Source organism: Bos indicus x Bos taurus, chromosome 21, assembly GCF_003369695.1.
Source record: "Bos indicus x Bos taurus breed Angus x Brahman F1 hybrid chromosome 21, Bos_hybrid_MaternalHap_v2.0, whole genome shotgun sequence".
In the NCBI taxonomy this organism is placed as follows: domain Eukaryota; kingdom Metazoa; phylum Chordata; class Mammalia; order Artiodactyla; family Bovidae; genus Bos; species Bos indicus x Bos taurus.
In genome coordinates, this window is record NC_040096.1 from 33,919,885 (window position 1) to 33,934,987 (window position 15,103).

Here is a 15,103-nt window from a genome sequence, read left to right on the forward strand (position 1 = left end):
CTGCTGGGTCATGTGAGTTGCGTGTTTAGGTGTTTTTTTTTTATAGCCTCCGTTTTGGCTATTTATTTATTTTTGGCTGCAGTGGGTCTTTGTTGCTGTGTGCAGGCTTTCTGTGGTTGTACTGTGCTGGCTTAGGAGTTGTGGAGATGAGCTTAGTTGCCCCACAGCATGTGGAATTTTCCTGGACCAGGCATCAAACTCAGTGTCCCCTGCATTGGCAGGCAGATTCTTAACCTCTGGACCACCAGAGATGTCTGCGTGTTTAGGCTTTTTTTTTTTTTTTTAAATGGCTGCCCCATTTAGTAGTTCCATCAGCAGTGTATGAATGTATGAGTATGTATGAATGTATGAGTTATTCAATTTCTCCACATCCTTACTTGTACTTGGTGTTGTCAGTGTTTTTTATTTTAGCTGTTCTAGTGGGCAGTATTCTTGCCTGGAGAATCCCATGGACGGAGGAGCCTGGTAGTCTGCAGTCCATGGGGTTGCAAAGGGTTGGACACAACTGAGCGACTTCACTTTCACTTTTCACTTCCATGCATTGGAGAAGGAAATGGCAACCCACTCCAGTGTTCTTGCCTGGAGAATCCCAGGGACGGGGGAGCCTGGTGGGCTGCCGTCTTTGGGGTCGCACAGAGTCGGACACGACTGAAGCGACTTAGCAGCAGCAGCAGCAGCGGGCATGTAGTGTATCATTGTGGTTTTAGCTTGCATTTCCCTAGTGGTTAATGTAATGATGTTGAACATCTTTTCATGTACTTATTTGCCATCTGTATAGTTCTTTGTTGAAATGTGTTTTGTGTCTTTTGCCCACTATGGATTGGATTTTTTTTTTCCATCACTGAGTTTTAAGAGTTCTTTGTGTATTCTAGATACTGGTCATGAGTCTTTGTCATATATGTGATTTGTAAATATTTTTTTCCAGCCTGTAACTTTTTTTAAAAAGCCTCCTAATAAGGATCCTTTTGCAGAATGAAAGTTTTTAATTTTCAAGAAGTCTGATCAGTTTCTCCTTAATAGGTTGTGCTTTTGGTGTCCAGTTGAAGAATTCATTGCCTCACTCTAGATCTTGAAGGCTTCTCTTACGTTTTTCCTAAAAGTTTTATAGTTTGACATTTTACGTTTAAGTCTATGACCCATTTTGAATAAATGTGTATATAAATTATGAAACTTAGATCAGGGTTGATTTTCTACTGATGAATATCCATTACCATTTGTCCTAACAACTGAAGCCAGGTATACAGTATGTGTATTCCTTCACTGGAGATACAAAGCCTGATAAGATTATTGAACTCAGTATCTGTATTATTTTTAAAAATATTTGTTTTGCTGCTTGATTCATTACAGAAGATTGTATTAATTCTCTTCTATTGACTTTAAAAATTTATTCTTGAAAATTTTATATACCTGTTTTATGTTCTATATTATGTTTTGACATAATCAAATTACCTCAATGGAAAATTATAGCAATATATATTATTAGTGAGTTGTACCCTCAGTAATAATATACATTGTTTAGGCATGAATTAACTCTTTTAATGTTTTTGCCTTAATCTTTTATCTGACAGTTTTACTGCAGCCCTTTCATTTCTTTTATTTATATAATTTGTTCAACTTAAAAAAATTTTAGAGTTGATTTATAGTGTTGTGTTGATTTTTGCTGTACAGCAAAGTGATTCAGTCACATGTACATTCTTTTTCACTTTCTCTCTGTTACGGTCATCACAGGGCACTGAATATGGTTCCTTTGCTGTACAGTAGGAGCTAGTTGTTTATCTATGCTATATATAATAGTTTGCATCTGCCCATCCTAAATTCCCAGTTCCTCCCTGCCCCACCTGCTCTCCTCCTTGGCAACCACAAGGCTGTTCTCTGTGTCTGTGAGTTTATTTCTGTTTCATAGATATGTTCATTTGTAGCATATTTTAGATTCCACATTCAAGTGATATCACAAGGTATTTGTCTCTCTAACTTATTTTGCTTAGTATGATCATCTCTAGGTCCATTCGTGTAGCTGCAAATGTCATTATTCCATTCTTTTTATGGCTGAGTAACATTCAACTGCATATGAGTAATGCGACACAAACATATATTTAAACATCTTTTTTTTTCTTTTGAAATTTTAATGTAAAAAAGTAGAAACACAGATGGAGCACAAATGTGCATTTTATACCCGAAGATAATTTGGATAATTTGGTTATTACCCATAACATTTTAACAAAATAATCAGAAATTTAGTCATTCACATTAGTAATAACATTGAGTCCTTAAAGGAGTTTCTCATACATCATCTCACATTGGGAGATGATGTGTGCAGTGTGCAGATAGGAACAAAAAGCAATCAATAAAGAAAATGTGATAAGTAATCTAATAGTGATAATACTGTTTCTAGGAGATAATATTGGAAGTGCTTTTATAAAAATTTGTTTTTAATTGGAGGATAACTGCTTTACAATGTTGTGTTGGTCTCTGCTGTACAACAGCATAAATCATCTGTTATACATATATCCCCTCCTCTTGAACCTCCTGCCCACCCCCACCCCCACCCTAAACCTAATTTTTGACAGAATACCAGGTTAAACTCCAAAAATGTCTCCTCCCTCTTGAACATCCCACCACCCCTACCCCCCCGCCTGTTGTGACAGTACCAGGTTAAGCCTTGAAAAGGAACAGAGATCATTCTGTCTGTCTGAGATTGCATCCAAGTACTGCATTTTGGACTCTTTTGTTTCTATGATGGCTGTTCCATTTCTTCTAAGGGATTCTTGCCCACAGTAATAGATATAATGGTCATCTGAGTTAAATTCACCCATTCCAGTCCATTTTAGTTCTCTGATTTCCTAAAATGTTGATGTTTGCTCTTGCCATCTCCTGTTTGACCACTTCCAATGTGCCTTGATTCATGGACCTAACATTCATGACATTGTGCAAGAGGCAGTAATCAAGACCATCCCCAAGAAAAAGAAATGCAAAAGGGCAAAAAAAGGTTGTCTGAGGAAGTCTTATAAATAGCTGAGAAAAGAAGAGAAGCTAAAGGCAAAGGAGAAAAGGAAACATAAACCCATTTGAATACAGCGTTCCAAAGAATAGCAGGAGAGATACAAAAGCCTTCCTCAGTGATCAAAGCAAAGAAATAGAGACAAACAATAGAATGGGAAAGACTAGAGATCTCTTCAAGAAAATTAGAGATACCAAGGGACTTTTCATGCAAAGATGGGCACAATAAAGACAGAAATTGTATGGACCTAACAGAAGCAGAAGATATTCAGAAGAGGTGGCAAGAATACCCAGGAGAATTATACAAAAAAGATCTTCATGACCCAGATAACCACGATGGTGTGATCACTCACCTAGAGCCAGACATCCTGGAATGTGAAGTCAAGTGGGCCTTAGGAAGCATCACTACAAACAAAGCTAGTGGAGGTGATGGAATTCCAGTTGAGCTATTTCACATCCTAAAAGATGATGCTGTGGAAGTAGTGCACTCAATATGCCAGCAGGTTTGGAAAACTCAGCAGTGGCTAGAGGACTGGGAAAGGTCAGTTTTCATTCCAATCCCAAAGAAAGGCGGTACCAAAGAATGTTCAAACTACTGCACGATTGCACTCATCTCACATGCTAGCAAAGTAATGCTCAAAATTCTCCAAGCCAGGCTTCAACAGTACGTGAACTGTGAACTTCCAGATGTTCAAGCTGGATTTAGAAAAGGCAAGAGGAACCAGAGATCAAATCACCAATGTCTGTTGGATCATCAAAAAACCAAGAGAGTTCCAGAAAAACTTCTTCTGCTTTATTGACTATGCCAAAGCCTTTGACTGTGTGGATCACAATAAATTGTGGAAAATTCTTAAAGAGATGGGAATACCAGACCACCTGAGCTGCCTTCTGAGAAATCTTAGGAAATATGCAGATCAGGAAGCAACAGTTAGAACTGGACATGGAACAACAGACTGGTTCCAGATTGGGAGAGGAATATGTCAAGGCTGCAATTGCCTGCTTATTTAACTTATATGCAGAGTACATCATGCGAAATGCCAGACTGGATGAAGCAAAAGCTGGAATCAAGATTGCTGGGAGAAATATCAATAACCTCAGATATGCAGATGACACCACCCTTATGGCAGAAAGCGAAGAAGAACTAAAGAGACTCTTGATAAAAGTGAAAAAGGAGAGTGAAAAAGTTGGCTTAAAACTCAACATTCAGAAAACTTAAGATCATGGCATCTGGTCCCATCACTTCATGGCAAATAGATGGGGAAGCAATGGGAAACAGTGACAGACTTTATTTTCTTGGACTCCAAAATCACTGCAGATGGTGACTGCAGCTATGAGATTGAAAGACGCTTGCTCCTTGGAAGAAAAGTTATGACCAACCTAGACAACATATTAAAAAGCAGAGACATTACTTTGCCAGCAAAGGTCCATCTAGTCAAAGTTGTGGTTTTTCTAGTAGTCATGTATGGATGTGAGAGTTGGACTGTAAAGAAAGCTGAGTGCCGAAGAATTGATGCTTTTGAACTGTGGTGTTGGAGAAGACTGTTGAGGGTCCCTTGGACTACAAGGAGATCCAACTGGTCCATCCTAAAGGAAGTCAGTTCTGAATATTCATCGGAAGGACTGATGCTGAAGCTGAAGCTCCAATACTGTGGCCACCTGATGCAAAGAACTGACTCATTGGAATAGACCCTGATGCTGGCAAAGACTGAAGATGGGAGGACAAGGGGACAACAGGATGAGATGGCTGGATGGCATCACTGACTCAATGGAAATGAGTTTGAATAAACTCTGGGAGTTGGTGATGGACAGGGAGGCCTGGTGTGCTGCAGTCCATGGGGTTGCAAAGAGTCGGACACGACTGAGCGACTGAATTGAACTGAACCAGGATAAGCTCCCTGTGTTACACAGCAAGTTTCCACTATTTTACATATGGTAGTGTAAATGTTTCACTGCTGCTCTCTCAATTCCCACCATCTCCTTCCCTTCCTGTGTCCACAAGTCTGTTCTCCATGTTTGTGTCTCTGTTCCTGCCCTGCATGTAGGTTCATTAGTACTATTTTTTCTGGATTCCATATCAGTTTAGTTCAGTCACTCAGTCATGTCTGACTCTTTGCGACCCCATGAACCGCAGCACACCAGACCTCCCTGTCCATCACCAACTCCCGGAGTCCACCCAAACCCATATCCATTGAGACGGTGATGCCATCCAATCCTCTCATCCTCTGTCACCCCCTTCTCTTCCTGCCCTCAGTCTTTCCCAGCATCAGGGTCTTTTCAGACGAGTCAGCTCTTCACATCAGGTGGCCAGAGTATTGGAGTTTCAGCTTCAACATCAGTCCTTCCAGTGAATACCCAGGACTGATCTCCTTTAGGATGGACTGGTTGGATCCCCTTGCAGTCCAAGGGACTCTCAAGAGTCTTCTCCAACACCGCAATTCAAAAGCATCAATTCTTCGGCCCTCAGCTTTCTTTAGAGTCCAACCCTCACATCCATACATGACCACTGGAAAAACCACAGCCTTGACTAGACGGACCTTTGTGGACCAAGTAATGTCTCTGCTTTTCAGTATGCTGTCTAGGTTGGTCATAACTTTCCTTCCAAGGAGTAAGCGTCTTTTAATTTCATGGCTGCAGTCACCATCTGCAGTGATTTTGGGACCCAGAAAAATAAAGTCAGCCACTGTTTCCACAGTTTTCCCATCTATTTGCCATAAGTGATGGCACCGGATGCCATGATCTTAGTTTTCTGAATGTTGAACTTTAAGCCAACTCTTTCACTCTCCTCTTTCATTTTCAGGATTACATATAGATATGTATTAATATAAAATATTTGTTTTTCTCTTTCTGTCTTACTTGACTCTGTAGAATAGGCTCTAGGTTTGTCTACCTCAGTTCAACGGATTCAAATTTGTTCCTTTTAATGGCTGAGTAATATTCCATTGTGTATATGTATCACAACTTCTTTATCCATTCATCTGTTGATGGATCTAGGTTGCTTCCATGTCTTAGCTATTGTAAATAGTGCTGCAGTGAACATGGGGGTACGTGTGTGTTTATGAATTATGGTTTTCTCAGAGTATATACCCATAGTGGGATTGCTGAGTCATATGGTAGTTTTAGTCTTAGTTTTTAAAGAAATCACCATACTGTTCTGTATAGTGGCTGTATTAACTTATGTTTCCACTAACAGTGCAAGAGGGTTCCCTTTTCTCCATATCCTCTCCAGCATTTAATTTTTTGTTAACTTTTAAATGATGGCCATTCTGACTAATGTGAGGTGTTACCTCAGTGTAGTTTTGATTTGCAGTTCTCTAATTAGTGATGTTGAGCATCTTTCCATGTGCCTGTTGGCCATCTCTATTTCTTCTTTGAAGAAATGTCTATTTAGATCTTCTGCCCATTTTTCAATTGGGTTTTTTTTTTTTTAACTTTTTATTTTGTATTGGGGTATAGTGGACTAACAAACAATGTTGTGATGTCTCTGTTGAACAGCAAAGGGACTCAGCCACACATATACATGTATCCATTCTTCCCCAAACCCCCCTCCCATCCAGGCTGCCACATAACTTTGTACAGGGTTCCATGTGCTATACAATAGGTCCTTGTTGGTTATCCATTTTAAAATAGCAGTGTACATGCCCATCTCAAACTCCCTAACTATCCCTTCCCCTCATCCTTGCCCTTGGCAATCATAAGCTCGTTCTCAAAGTCTGTGAGTCTGTTTCTGTTTTTAAGTACGTTTATCTGTACCATTTCTTTTCAGATTCCACATATAAGGGCTGTCATACGATATTTCTCCTTCTCTGTATGACTTACTTCACTCAGTGTGGCACTTTCTAGGGCCATCCTTGTTGCTGCAAACTGCATTATTTTATTTTTTTATGGCTGATTAATATATTGTATTTTTGTACCACATCTTTTTTATCCATTCCTCTGTTGATGGACATTTAGGGTGCTTCCATTTCTTGGCTATTGTAAACAGTGCTGTGACTATTTGGGTGCATGCTGCTTTTCAGATCATGTTTTTCTCCAGTTATATGCCCAGGAGTGGGATTGCAGGGTCATAGAGTAGGTCTATTTTTAGTTTTTTAAGGAACCTCCATACTGTTTTCCATAGTGGCTGTACTAATGAGCATTCCCACCAACAGTATAGGAGGGTTACTGTCTCTCCATACCCTCTCCAGGATTTATTGTTTGTGGATTTTTGGAAGATGACCATTCTGACTGATGTGAAGTGATACTTCTTGTAGTTCTGATTTGCATGTCTCAGTTAGTGATATTGAGTATCTTTTCATGTGCCTGTTGGTTATCTCTCTTTCTTCTTTGGATAAATGTCTATTTGGGTCTTCTGCCCATTTTTTGATTGGGTTGTTTGTTTTTTGTTATTGAGTTGTATGAACTGTCTGTATATTTTGGAAATTAAGCTATTATCAGTCACATCATTTGCAAATATTTTCTCCCAGTTTGTATGTCATCTTTTTGTTTGGTTTATGGTTTCCTTTGCTGTACAAAAGCTTTGATAGGTCCCATGTGTTTATTTTTGCTTTTATTTCTATTGCCTTGAAGACTGACCTAAGAATGTATGATTTATGTCAGAGGATGTTTTGCCTGTGTTCTCTTCTAGAAGTTTTATGGTGTCATGCCTTATGTTTAAGTCTTCAAGCCATTTCGAGTTTATTTTTGTGTACGATGTGAGGGTGTGTTCTAACTTCATTGATTTACATGCGGCTGTCCAACTTTTCCAACACCACTTGCCAAAGAGATTGTTTTTCCCTGTTGTATATTCTTGCCTCCCTTGTCAAAGACTAACTGAGTATAGGCGTGGGTTTTGCTGGGCTGCCTTTTCCCATTGGCCCACAGGTCTGTTTTTGTGCCGGTACCACACTGTTTTGGTTACTGTAGCTTCATCGTATTATCTGAAGTCTGGGAGGTTATGCTTCTTCCTTTATTCTTATTCCTCAGGATTCCTTTGGCAATTTGGGGTCTCTTATGGATCCATATAAATTTTAGGATTATTTGTTCTAGTTCTGTGAAAAATGTCATGAGTAACTTGATAGGTATCACGTTAAATCTGTAGATTGTTTTGGATAATTATGGCCATTTTAACAATATGAATTCTCTCAGTCTAAGAGCATGGGGTATCTTTCTATTTCTTTGAATCATCTTCAGTTACCTTTATTAGTGTTCTGTAGTTCTCAGCATCTTTCACTTCCTTGCTGAGGTTTACTCCTGTTTTTATCTTTAGTCTCTTTTGATGTGATTTTTAAAAAGGATTGTCTGTTTACGTCCCTTTCTGACATTTCTCTGTTAGTGTAGCGAATGCAGCCAGTTTCTGTATGTTAATTGTGTCTTGTCACCTTGCTGAATTTGTTTTATCAGTTCTGGTAGTTTTTGTCCGTTACCATTTGTTGTTAAAAGCTACATTACCTCCTTTGAATTACTTTTCCACTTTGTCAAAAATCAGTTAGGCATATTTGTGTGGGTCTATTTCTAGCTTTTTTGTGTTAGTGATTGTGTCTATTTTACACTTGTATCACTTTTGTAATTTGTTTTTCAAGGAATTTCTTTGTTTCATCTGAGTTGTCAAATTTATCTTTTTAATGCCTGTGATGTCTGTTTGTTCATTCCTGATATTGACAATATATGTTCTCTGTCTTTTTCTTGGTTAGTCTAGTAGGGATTTATCAGCCTCATTGATATTTTCAAGAGAACAGATTTTTGGTTTTGTGTATCTTTCTTGTTTCTTATTTCATTGATTTCTACTCTTTGGTTCCTTTCTAATACCTTTGGTTAATTTGCTCCTTTTTGCCTAGCTTCTTAAGATGGAAGCTTCAATCATTGGTTTTAAACCTTTCTTCCTTTCTGATATAAGCATTTATATTAGAAAATATAAATATATAAATTTTTTTCTGCATATTTTAATTTTTGGGTTTTTTTAATTTAAATTTATTTATTTTAATTGGTGGCTAATTACTTTACAATATTGTATTGATTTTGCCATACATCAACATGAATCTGCCACGGGTGTACATGTGTTCCCCATCCTGAACCCCCCTCCCACCTCCCTCCCCGTACCATCCCTCTGGGTCATCCCAGTGCACCAGCCCCAGGCATCCTGTATCCTGCATCGAACCTGGACTGGCGATTTGTTTCTTATATGTTATTATACATGTTACAATGCCATTCTCCCAAATCATCCCACCTTCTCCCTCTCCCAATAAATTTCTTTTCAAACACTTTTTTAAGCACATCCCACACATGTTGGTATGTTCTATTTTCATTTTCCTTGACTTTGGACTATTTTCTAACTGTCCTTTTGATTTCTTCTTTGACTCATTGGTTGTATAGAGGTGTTTTGCTTAATTTACAGTTATTTGGAGAGATTTGAAAAATCTTATTATCGAATTCAAATTTAATTCTGGTTTTGGACAAAAAGTATACTCTGTCAGATTTCAGTCCTTTGAAATGAATTGGTACTAGTTTAAGGCCCAGCATATGTTGGTGAACTGGAAATGAATGTATGTCCCGTAGTTGTTAGGTTTAGTGTTCTGTAATGTCTTCAGTCAACTTTTCAAAAACAAATTTTGTCCAGGATTTTTCATTATCATTTAAGTGATGTCTGGGTAAATGGCTAGTACATATGGTTGAAAGTACTTAAAAGAACTATATACATAACAATATTGCTTATTCATCAGTATGCTTACTCCTAGTGGGAAAAAAAAAAGCTTGATTTTTACTGCTTTATTACCTCAGTTAAGGTTGTGATAGAATATGTGTTATTAAGCAGCACCTATTACATAACCTGATATAATGTTTTCTAAATTTTACTGAAGATTTGTCTGTTTCTCAAGGTACACTGCATGATTTCTTCTCTCCACGGCAATCTCACATCTGAAACATGGCTACAGATTGGCTGGGCAGTATTGTGTCCATCAACTGTGGAGATAGCTTGGGTGTCTATCAGGGAAGAGTGTCAGCAGTGGATCAGGTCAGCCAGACCATTTCTCTCACCCGGCCTTTCCACAATGGAGTGAAGTGCCTTGTGCCAGAAGTCACTTTCAGGTGAGTGTCCTAACTGACTCTTCAAATCCAGTCTGGTGGTCTATGGAGCTTGACCTAGGTCTCATTGCCAGTATTCTCTTGCATAGGACTACTTTTGTCAGGGGAGAGATTTTACAACCTTAGATCTTCTAGTTCTACTGCTGTTTCAGCAGAGACTTTGTGTAGTAACTAGCTTTCAGCTGATGATTCAGGGTTTGTGAAACATTTTTCTTATCTCTGTCAGACATGCAATATTATATTTAAATGTGTCAAATTTAGAATCATCTTTCTGTTTTCTTCTACGGTTTCAGATTTCCTTTCTCAGTTTTGTATTATTTGTTCTTTCTTATATGTGAGGCCTTTATTGATTCCCCACCCCCCCACACCCTGTCCCCCAACATAACTATCTCTCTTTGTAGATTTGTATTATAATTTATCTCCAGAGACACACTCTAGCTAGTAGCTAAAGTCCTTAGCTCTAGGAATGTATTTTTCTTTAGTGTTTGCCAACAGATCTCAAGCTTAGATGTTGTCTTCACATCCCTCTTTTCACAAGTTTCACAGAAACCTTCCTTTCTTAACGTTTTTTTAAAAAAAGACTTTCTGGAAAGAGCTTCCTCGACTTCTTAAACAACACCCAGACCTAACCTTTTCTGTAGGTGTGTATCCATCCTTATTGCTTACCTCCTCTGAAGTCTTCACAGAAGATATACCCTTTGTGTTCAGGGCTAACCTTATCACACATGCTTTATGTGTTATCGTTTTCTATATCCTTTGAGACCCTGCCCCTTTCTTTTGTGTCTTCACTTTGAGCCTTTATACTCTCTCTTCTCATCACTTTCTAACTTTCTGAGGCCTCCCCCATAGTAAAAACACTCCTCCCCTTTCTGCACACGCCTTGCATTTGCCACTCGGTATTGCCCTAATGACACCTTTCACCCAGGTTAGAAACTTAGGAATCGTAAAGAATTCTTCATTCTCTTGATCTTCATGTTCAGTTAGTCACCAAATTCTTTGGATTCCAAATGTTTTTTTGGTTCCATCGTCCTTTCTCTCTTTGCATTGTCACTTGCTGTATACATCCCCTCTTACTTCTGCCTCATCTCCTAACAGGTGCCCCTGTCTCTAGTTTCCTTGCTGTTCCTACAGCCACCAGAAAAATCCAGTGTGACTATGATCTGATCCCTAACTTTCTCTACAGCCTTACCTCCTGATGGCCCTCTACAAGCATTTGTCTCTTTAGTAACACTATAACATTTACAGTAACAACAGTAACATTGGCAGTTCCTCACATGGCCTCAGTCTCTGAGCCTTGGCTTAAGGTGCCCCTCTCCTCCCATACTCTGCTTGGCCAACTCTTATTTTCCCTTCCCAACCAGACTCAGCTTAAGTGCTTCATCCATCTCTACCAGACTAACATGTATTTTGCTTTGGGGGCTCTAGTCCCCAGTACACACCTCTGTCATAGTGTTCAACACTTTTGATTACCTACTTGAATTTTCTGCTGACTAGACTTCAAGTTCTGTGTGAGCATATATTGCTTTTCATCTTTATATACCCAACTCCTGCTACAGGGGTTACCACATACATAGTAAGTACTCTGTGTATACCTTTTGAGTGAGCAGGTAAGTAAATGAATGAAAAAAGCCATTAAGCATTATAGAAATCTAAGATATTAATGATGGTTTTATGATTAACAATAGGTCTCTCTATTCTTTATTGAAGTATAGTTGATTTGCAGTGTTGTGTTAATTTCTGCTGTACAGCAAAGTGACTCAGTTACACACACACATTCTTTTCTGTGTTCTTTTCTATGATGGTTTATCCCAGGATTTTGACTGTAGTTCCCTGTGCTGTACAGTAGGACCTTGTTGTCCATCCATCCATATGTAATAGTTTGTGTCTACTAACCTGAAATGCCAGTCCATCCGTCTCCCACTCCCTTAACAATAGGTCTCTTTTGTTTTCCTTTTCTAAGTTTTTAATTTATTTTTTCTTTTTTAAAATTTTTATTTATTTTTAATTGAAGGATAATTGCTTTATAGTATTATATTGGTTTCTACCAAATGTCAACATAAATCAGCCATAGGTTTACCTATGTCCCCTCCCATTTGAACCTCCCACCAACTTCCCTCCCCATCCCACCCCTCTAGGTTTTACAGAGCCCCGGTTTGAGTTCCCTGAGTCATACAGCACATTCCCATTGGCTGTCTGTTTCACATATGGTGGTGTATGTTTCCATGTTACTCTCTCCACGCACCCCACCCTCTCCTCCCTCCCCGCCTCAGCCGTGTCCATATGCCTGTTCTCAATGTCTGTGTCTCTGCAAATAGGCTCATCAGTGCCATCTTTCTAGATTCCATATACATGAGTAGCAACAGGTCTCTTTTAAAGGTCAGTGCTGTGTCTGTTGAATGTTGGTGGCTAAGTCTTGTCTTTAAGTACGCCACCATCTTTTTTAGGTTTTGCCTTTGACTACTCATTGAAATGAAGCCCTCCAAAGGTGTGGCTTTTGCTGTGGATTTCAGTTTCATCACTGTTATCACTGTTATAGTTTTGAGACTTGGACTCTTTTATGTATTTCAGGGCAGGTGACATTACAGAATTAAAAATTCTGGAGATACCAGGCCCTGGAGAAACCCAACATTTTGGAGACCTTCATCAGACAGAATTAGGCTCCTCTGGTGTTGGTTGCCAAGTTGGTATCAATCAAAATGGCACAGGCAAGTTGGTCAAGAAGCCAGCCTCTTCGAGCAGTGTCCCTCAGAACATCCCTAAGAGGACAGATGTGAAGAGCCAAGATGTTGCCATCTCTCCCCAGCAGCAACAGTGCTCAAAGAGCTACGTGGACAGGCACACGGAATCCTTGAGTCAGTCCAAAAGCTTCCGTCGTCGGCACAACTCTTGTAAGTTGGATTAAGTTAATGTGTTTTCTTAACTTGGTGTTTCATGTCCGCTTATCCACTGCTGTTCTTTAAATAAGTCCTTTATTACCCTAATGAAAAAAGATCCTGGCAGGGTTTTGCAAAAATATAGCATGGTTCTTTTATTCCCGTGCTATTTCCTCAAGATGTTAAAGGGAAAGGAAATTAGCTGTTTGAGACTCACACCCGCTCCCTGCCCTCTCCCAACACTTCTTTTCCTTCAAAAAATGTCAGTGATCTGGCTCGAGTTCGCATAGACAAAAGTGATGTTGTTTTTGATCTGGTAAATGGTGGTAGTAGCGATGTCTAAGTTAAACCTGCATTCAGGCTGTTCGAGGGAATTCTTGAATATGTTTTGTTCTTGTGGTTTAACTCCCATCCTCAGAGGAGAGGAAGGGATGGGCCTAGACATCTCTGTGATCTTACAGTTTCTGATTGACTGACAGTTTTAAATTTACTGTGTTCACTGTCCCTGCCAGCCCACCAAGGGGAGCATACACTGATGTGTGCTGATGCCCAGTTCTGTGTGGTACTGACAAATGGTTGAGTGCCATTTGCTTATTACAGAAGCGTAGTTAATTCACTAGAGTCAGGTATGCTCTTTAACATATTTACTGGAATAATGTTATAGCAGTGAATTATAACAGATTCACTAGAAATTTATGTGGCCCTTCAGAAGCCAACATTTTTAAAGTTTTGAAGATGCCTGATTTCCATGAGTATAAACTATTGAAATTTTGGGGAAAAAAAAATTAAAAAAAAAAAGGTATTTCAAGGCACTTTTCCTTCAGTGCTTCTTAAATAACTATTTGAATTGACCTGAGACTGAAATTGAATTATTAATTCTTCTCTGTCCTTTGAAAAACTGTCGAATGCTTGGATAGAAAATGATGTTTTCCATTTAGACTTAACCTTCTCTCTGTTTCTTTATTCTTTATTTAAAACAAAACAAAAAAACCACCTTTTTTCTTTAGCAAAAAATTGACTTGTTTGTTAAAAGTTTGAATGTTCAAGCAGTTTATAATCTCTCATGCAGGAAGATAATCTTCATTGGCAATTTGAAACTTATTTTTTCCTATATATTTTTCCCATTAGTAATATCTTACATTACTATGGTACATTTGTTACATTTAATGAACCAGTTTTGATACATTAACCAAAGTCTATATTTTCTTCAGATTCCCTTAGTTTTTACCTACTGTCCTTGTTACAGGCTTCATCCAGCATGCCATGTTACATTTAGTAGTCATGTCTTCTCTCGGCTCTTACGGTTTCTCAGACTTCCACTGTTTTTGATGATCTAGACAGTTTTGATGAGTACTGGTTAGATATTTTGTAGCATATTCCTCAATTGGTATTTGATGTTTTTTGGTCATGATTAGACGGGTTATGTGTTTTGGGGAGGAAGACACACAGAGATAGTGTCGTTTTCATTGCATCATATCAATGTACCGTCAACATGATACGACTTTTTTTCTTGGCTGCCCTTGGTCTGGTGGCTGCATGTAGGCTTTCTCTGGTTGCAGAGCATGGGGGCTACTCTCTTGTTTCTTTGCGCCGGCTTCTCACTGTGGTGGCTTGTCTTGTGAAGCACAGGCTCTTGGGCGTGAAGGCTTCAGTAGTTGCAGCGCATGGGCTCATAGTTGCTGCTCGTGGGCTTAGCTTCCCCGTGGCTTGTGGGGTCTTCCTGGACCAGGGGTAGAACTGATGTGCCCTTCATTGCCAGGTGGATTCTTAACCACTGGACCACCAGGGAAGTCCCACATTGTATTTCTTTTGACGCTGACGTTGATTGCCTGATTGAGGTGCTGTGTGTGTGTCAGATTTCTCTTCTGGAGTCAGTATGTGCAGCTCACACCTAGGGAGTGGAGAGTTATGCAGAGTAGCTACATAAGTTACTTGGAATCCTTCTCTACTAGAGATAGGTCTCTTCTTTCTCATTTATTTGTTCCGTTATTTATTTTTATCAGTGTGGTCTTAGAGGGCTTCTCTAGTGGCTAAGTGGTAAAGAATAGACCTGCAGTGCAGGAGACGTAGGTTCGATCCCTGGGTGGAGAAGGTCCCCTGGAGAAACAAACTGTAATCCACTCTAGTGTTCTTGCCTGGGAAATCCCATGGTCGGAAGGAGCCTGGTTGGCTGC

General features: G+C 39.2%; 1 protein-coding gene across 2 annotated transcripts in view; it reads left to right on the forward strand.

Moving 5' to 3' along the window:
* EDC3 (enhancer of mRNA decapping 3) overlaps positions 1-15,103 on the forward strand; it is a 55,277-nt gene that overhangs the window by 11,380 nt on the left and 28,794 nt on the right. For both annotated transcript variants that reach the window (XM_027521880.1, XM_027521878.1), the window contains 2 exons: positions 9,849-10,059; positions 12,625-12,944. In XM_027521880.1, coding sequence (XP_027377681.1) covers positions 9,896-10,059; positions 12,625-12,944 — 484 coding nt within the window. In that variant the 5' untranslated portion in view covers positions 9,849-9,895. The remainder of the gene's footprint in view (positions 1-9,848; positions 10,060-12,624; positions 12,945-15,103) is intronic.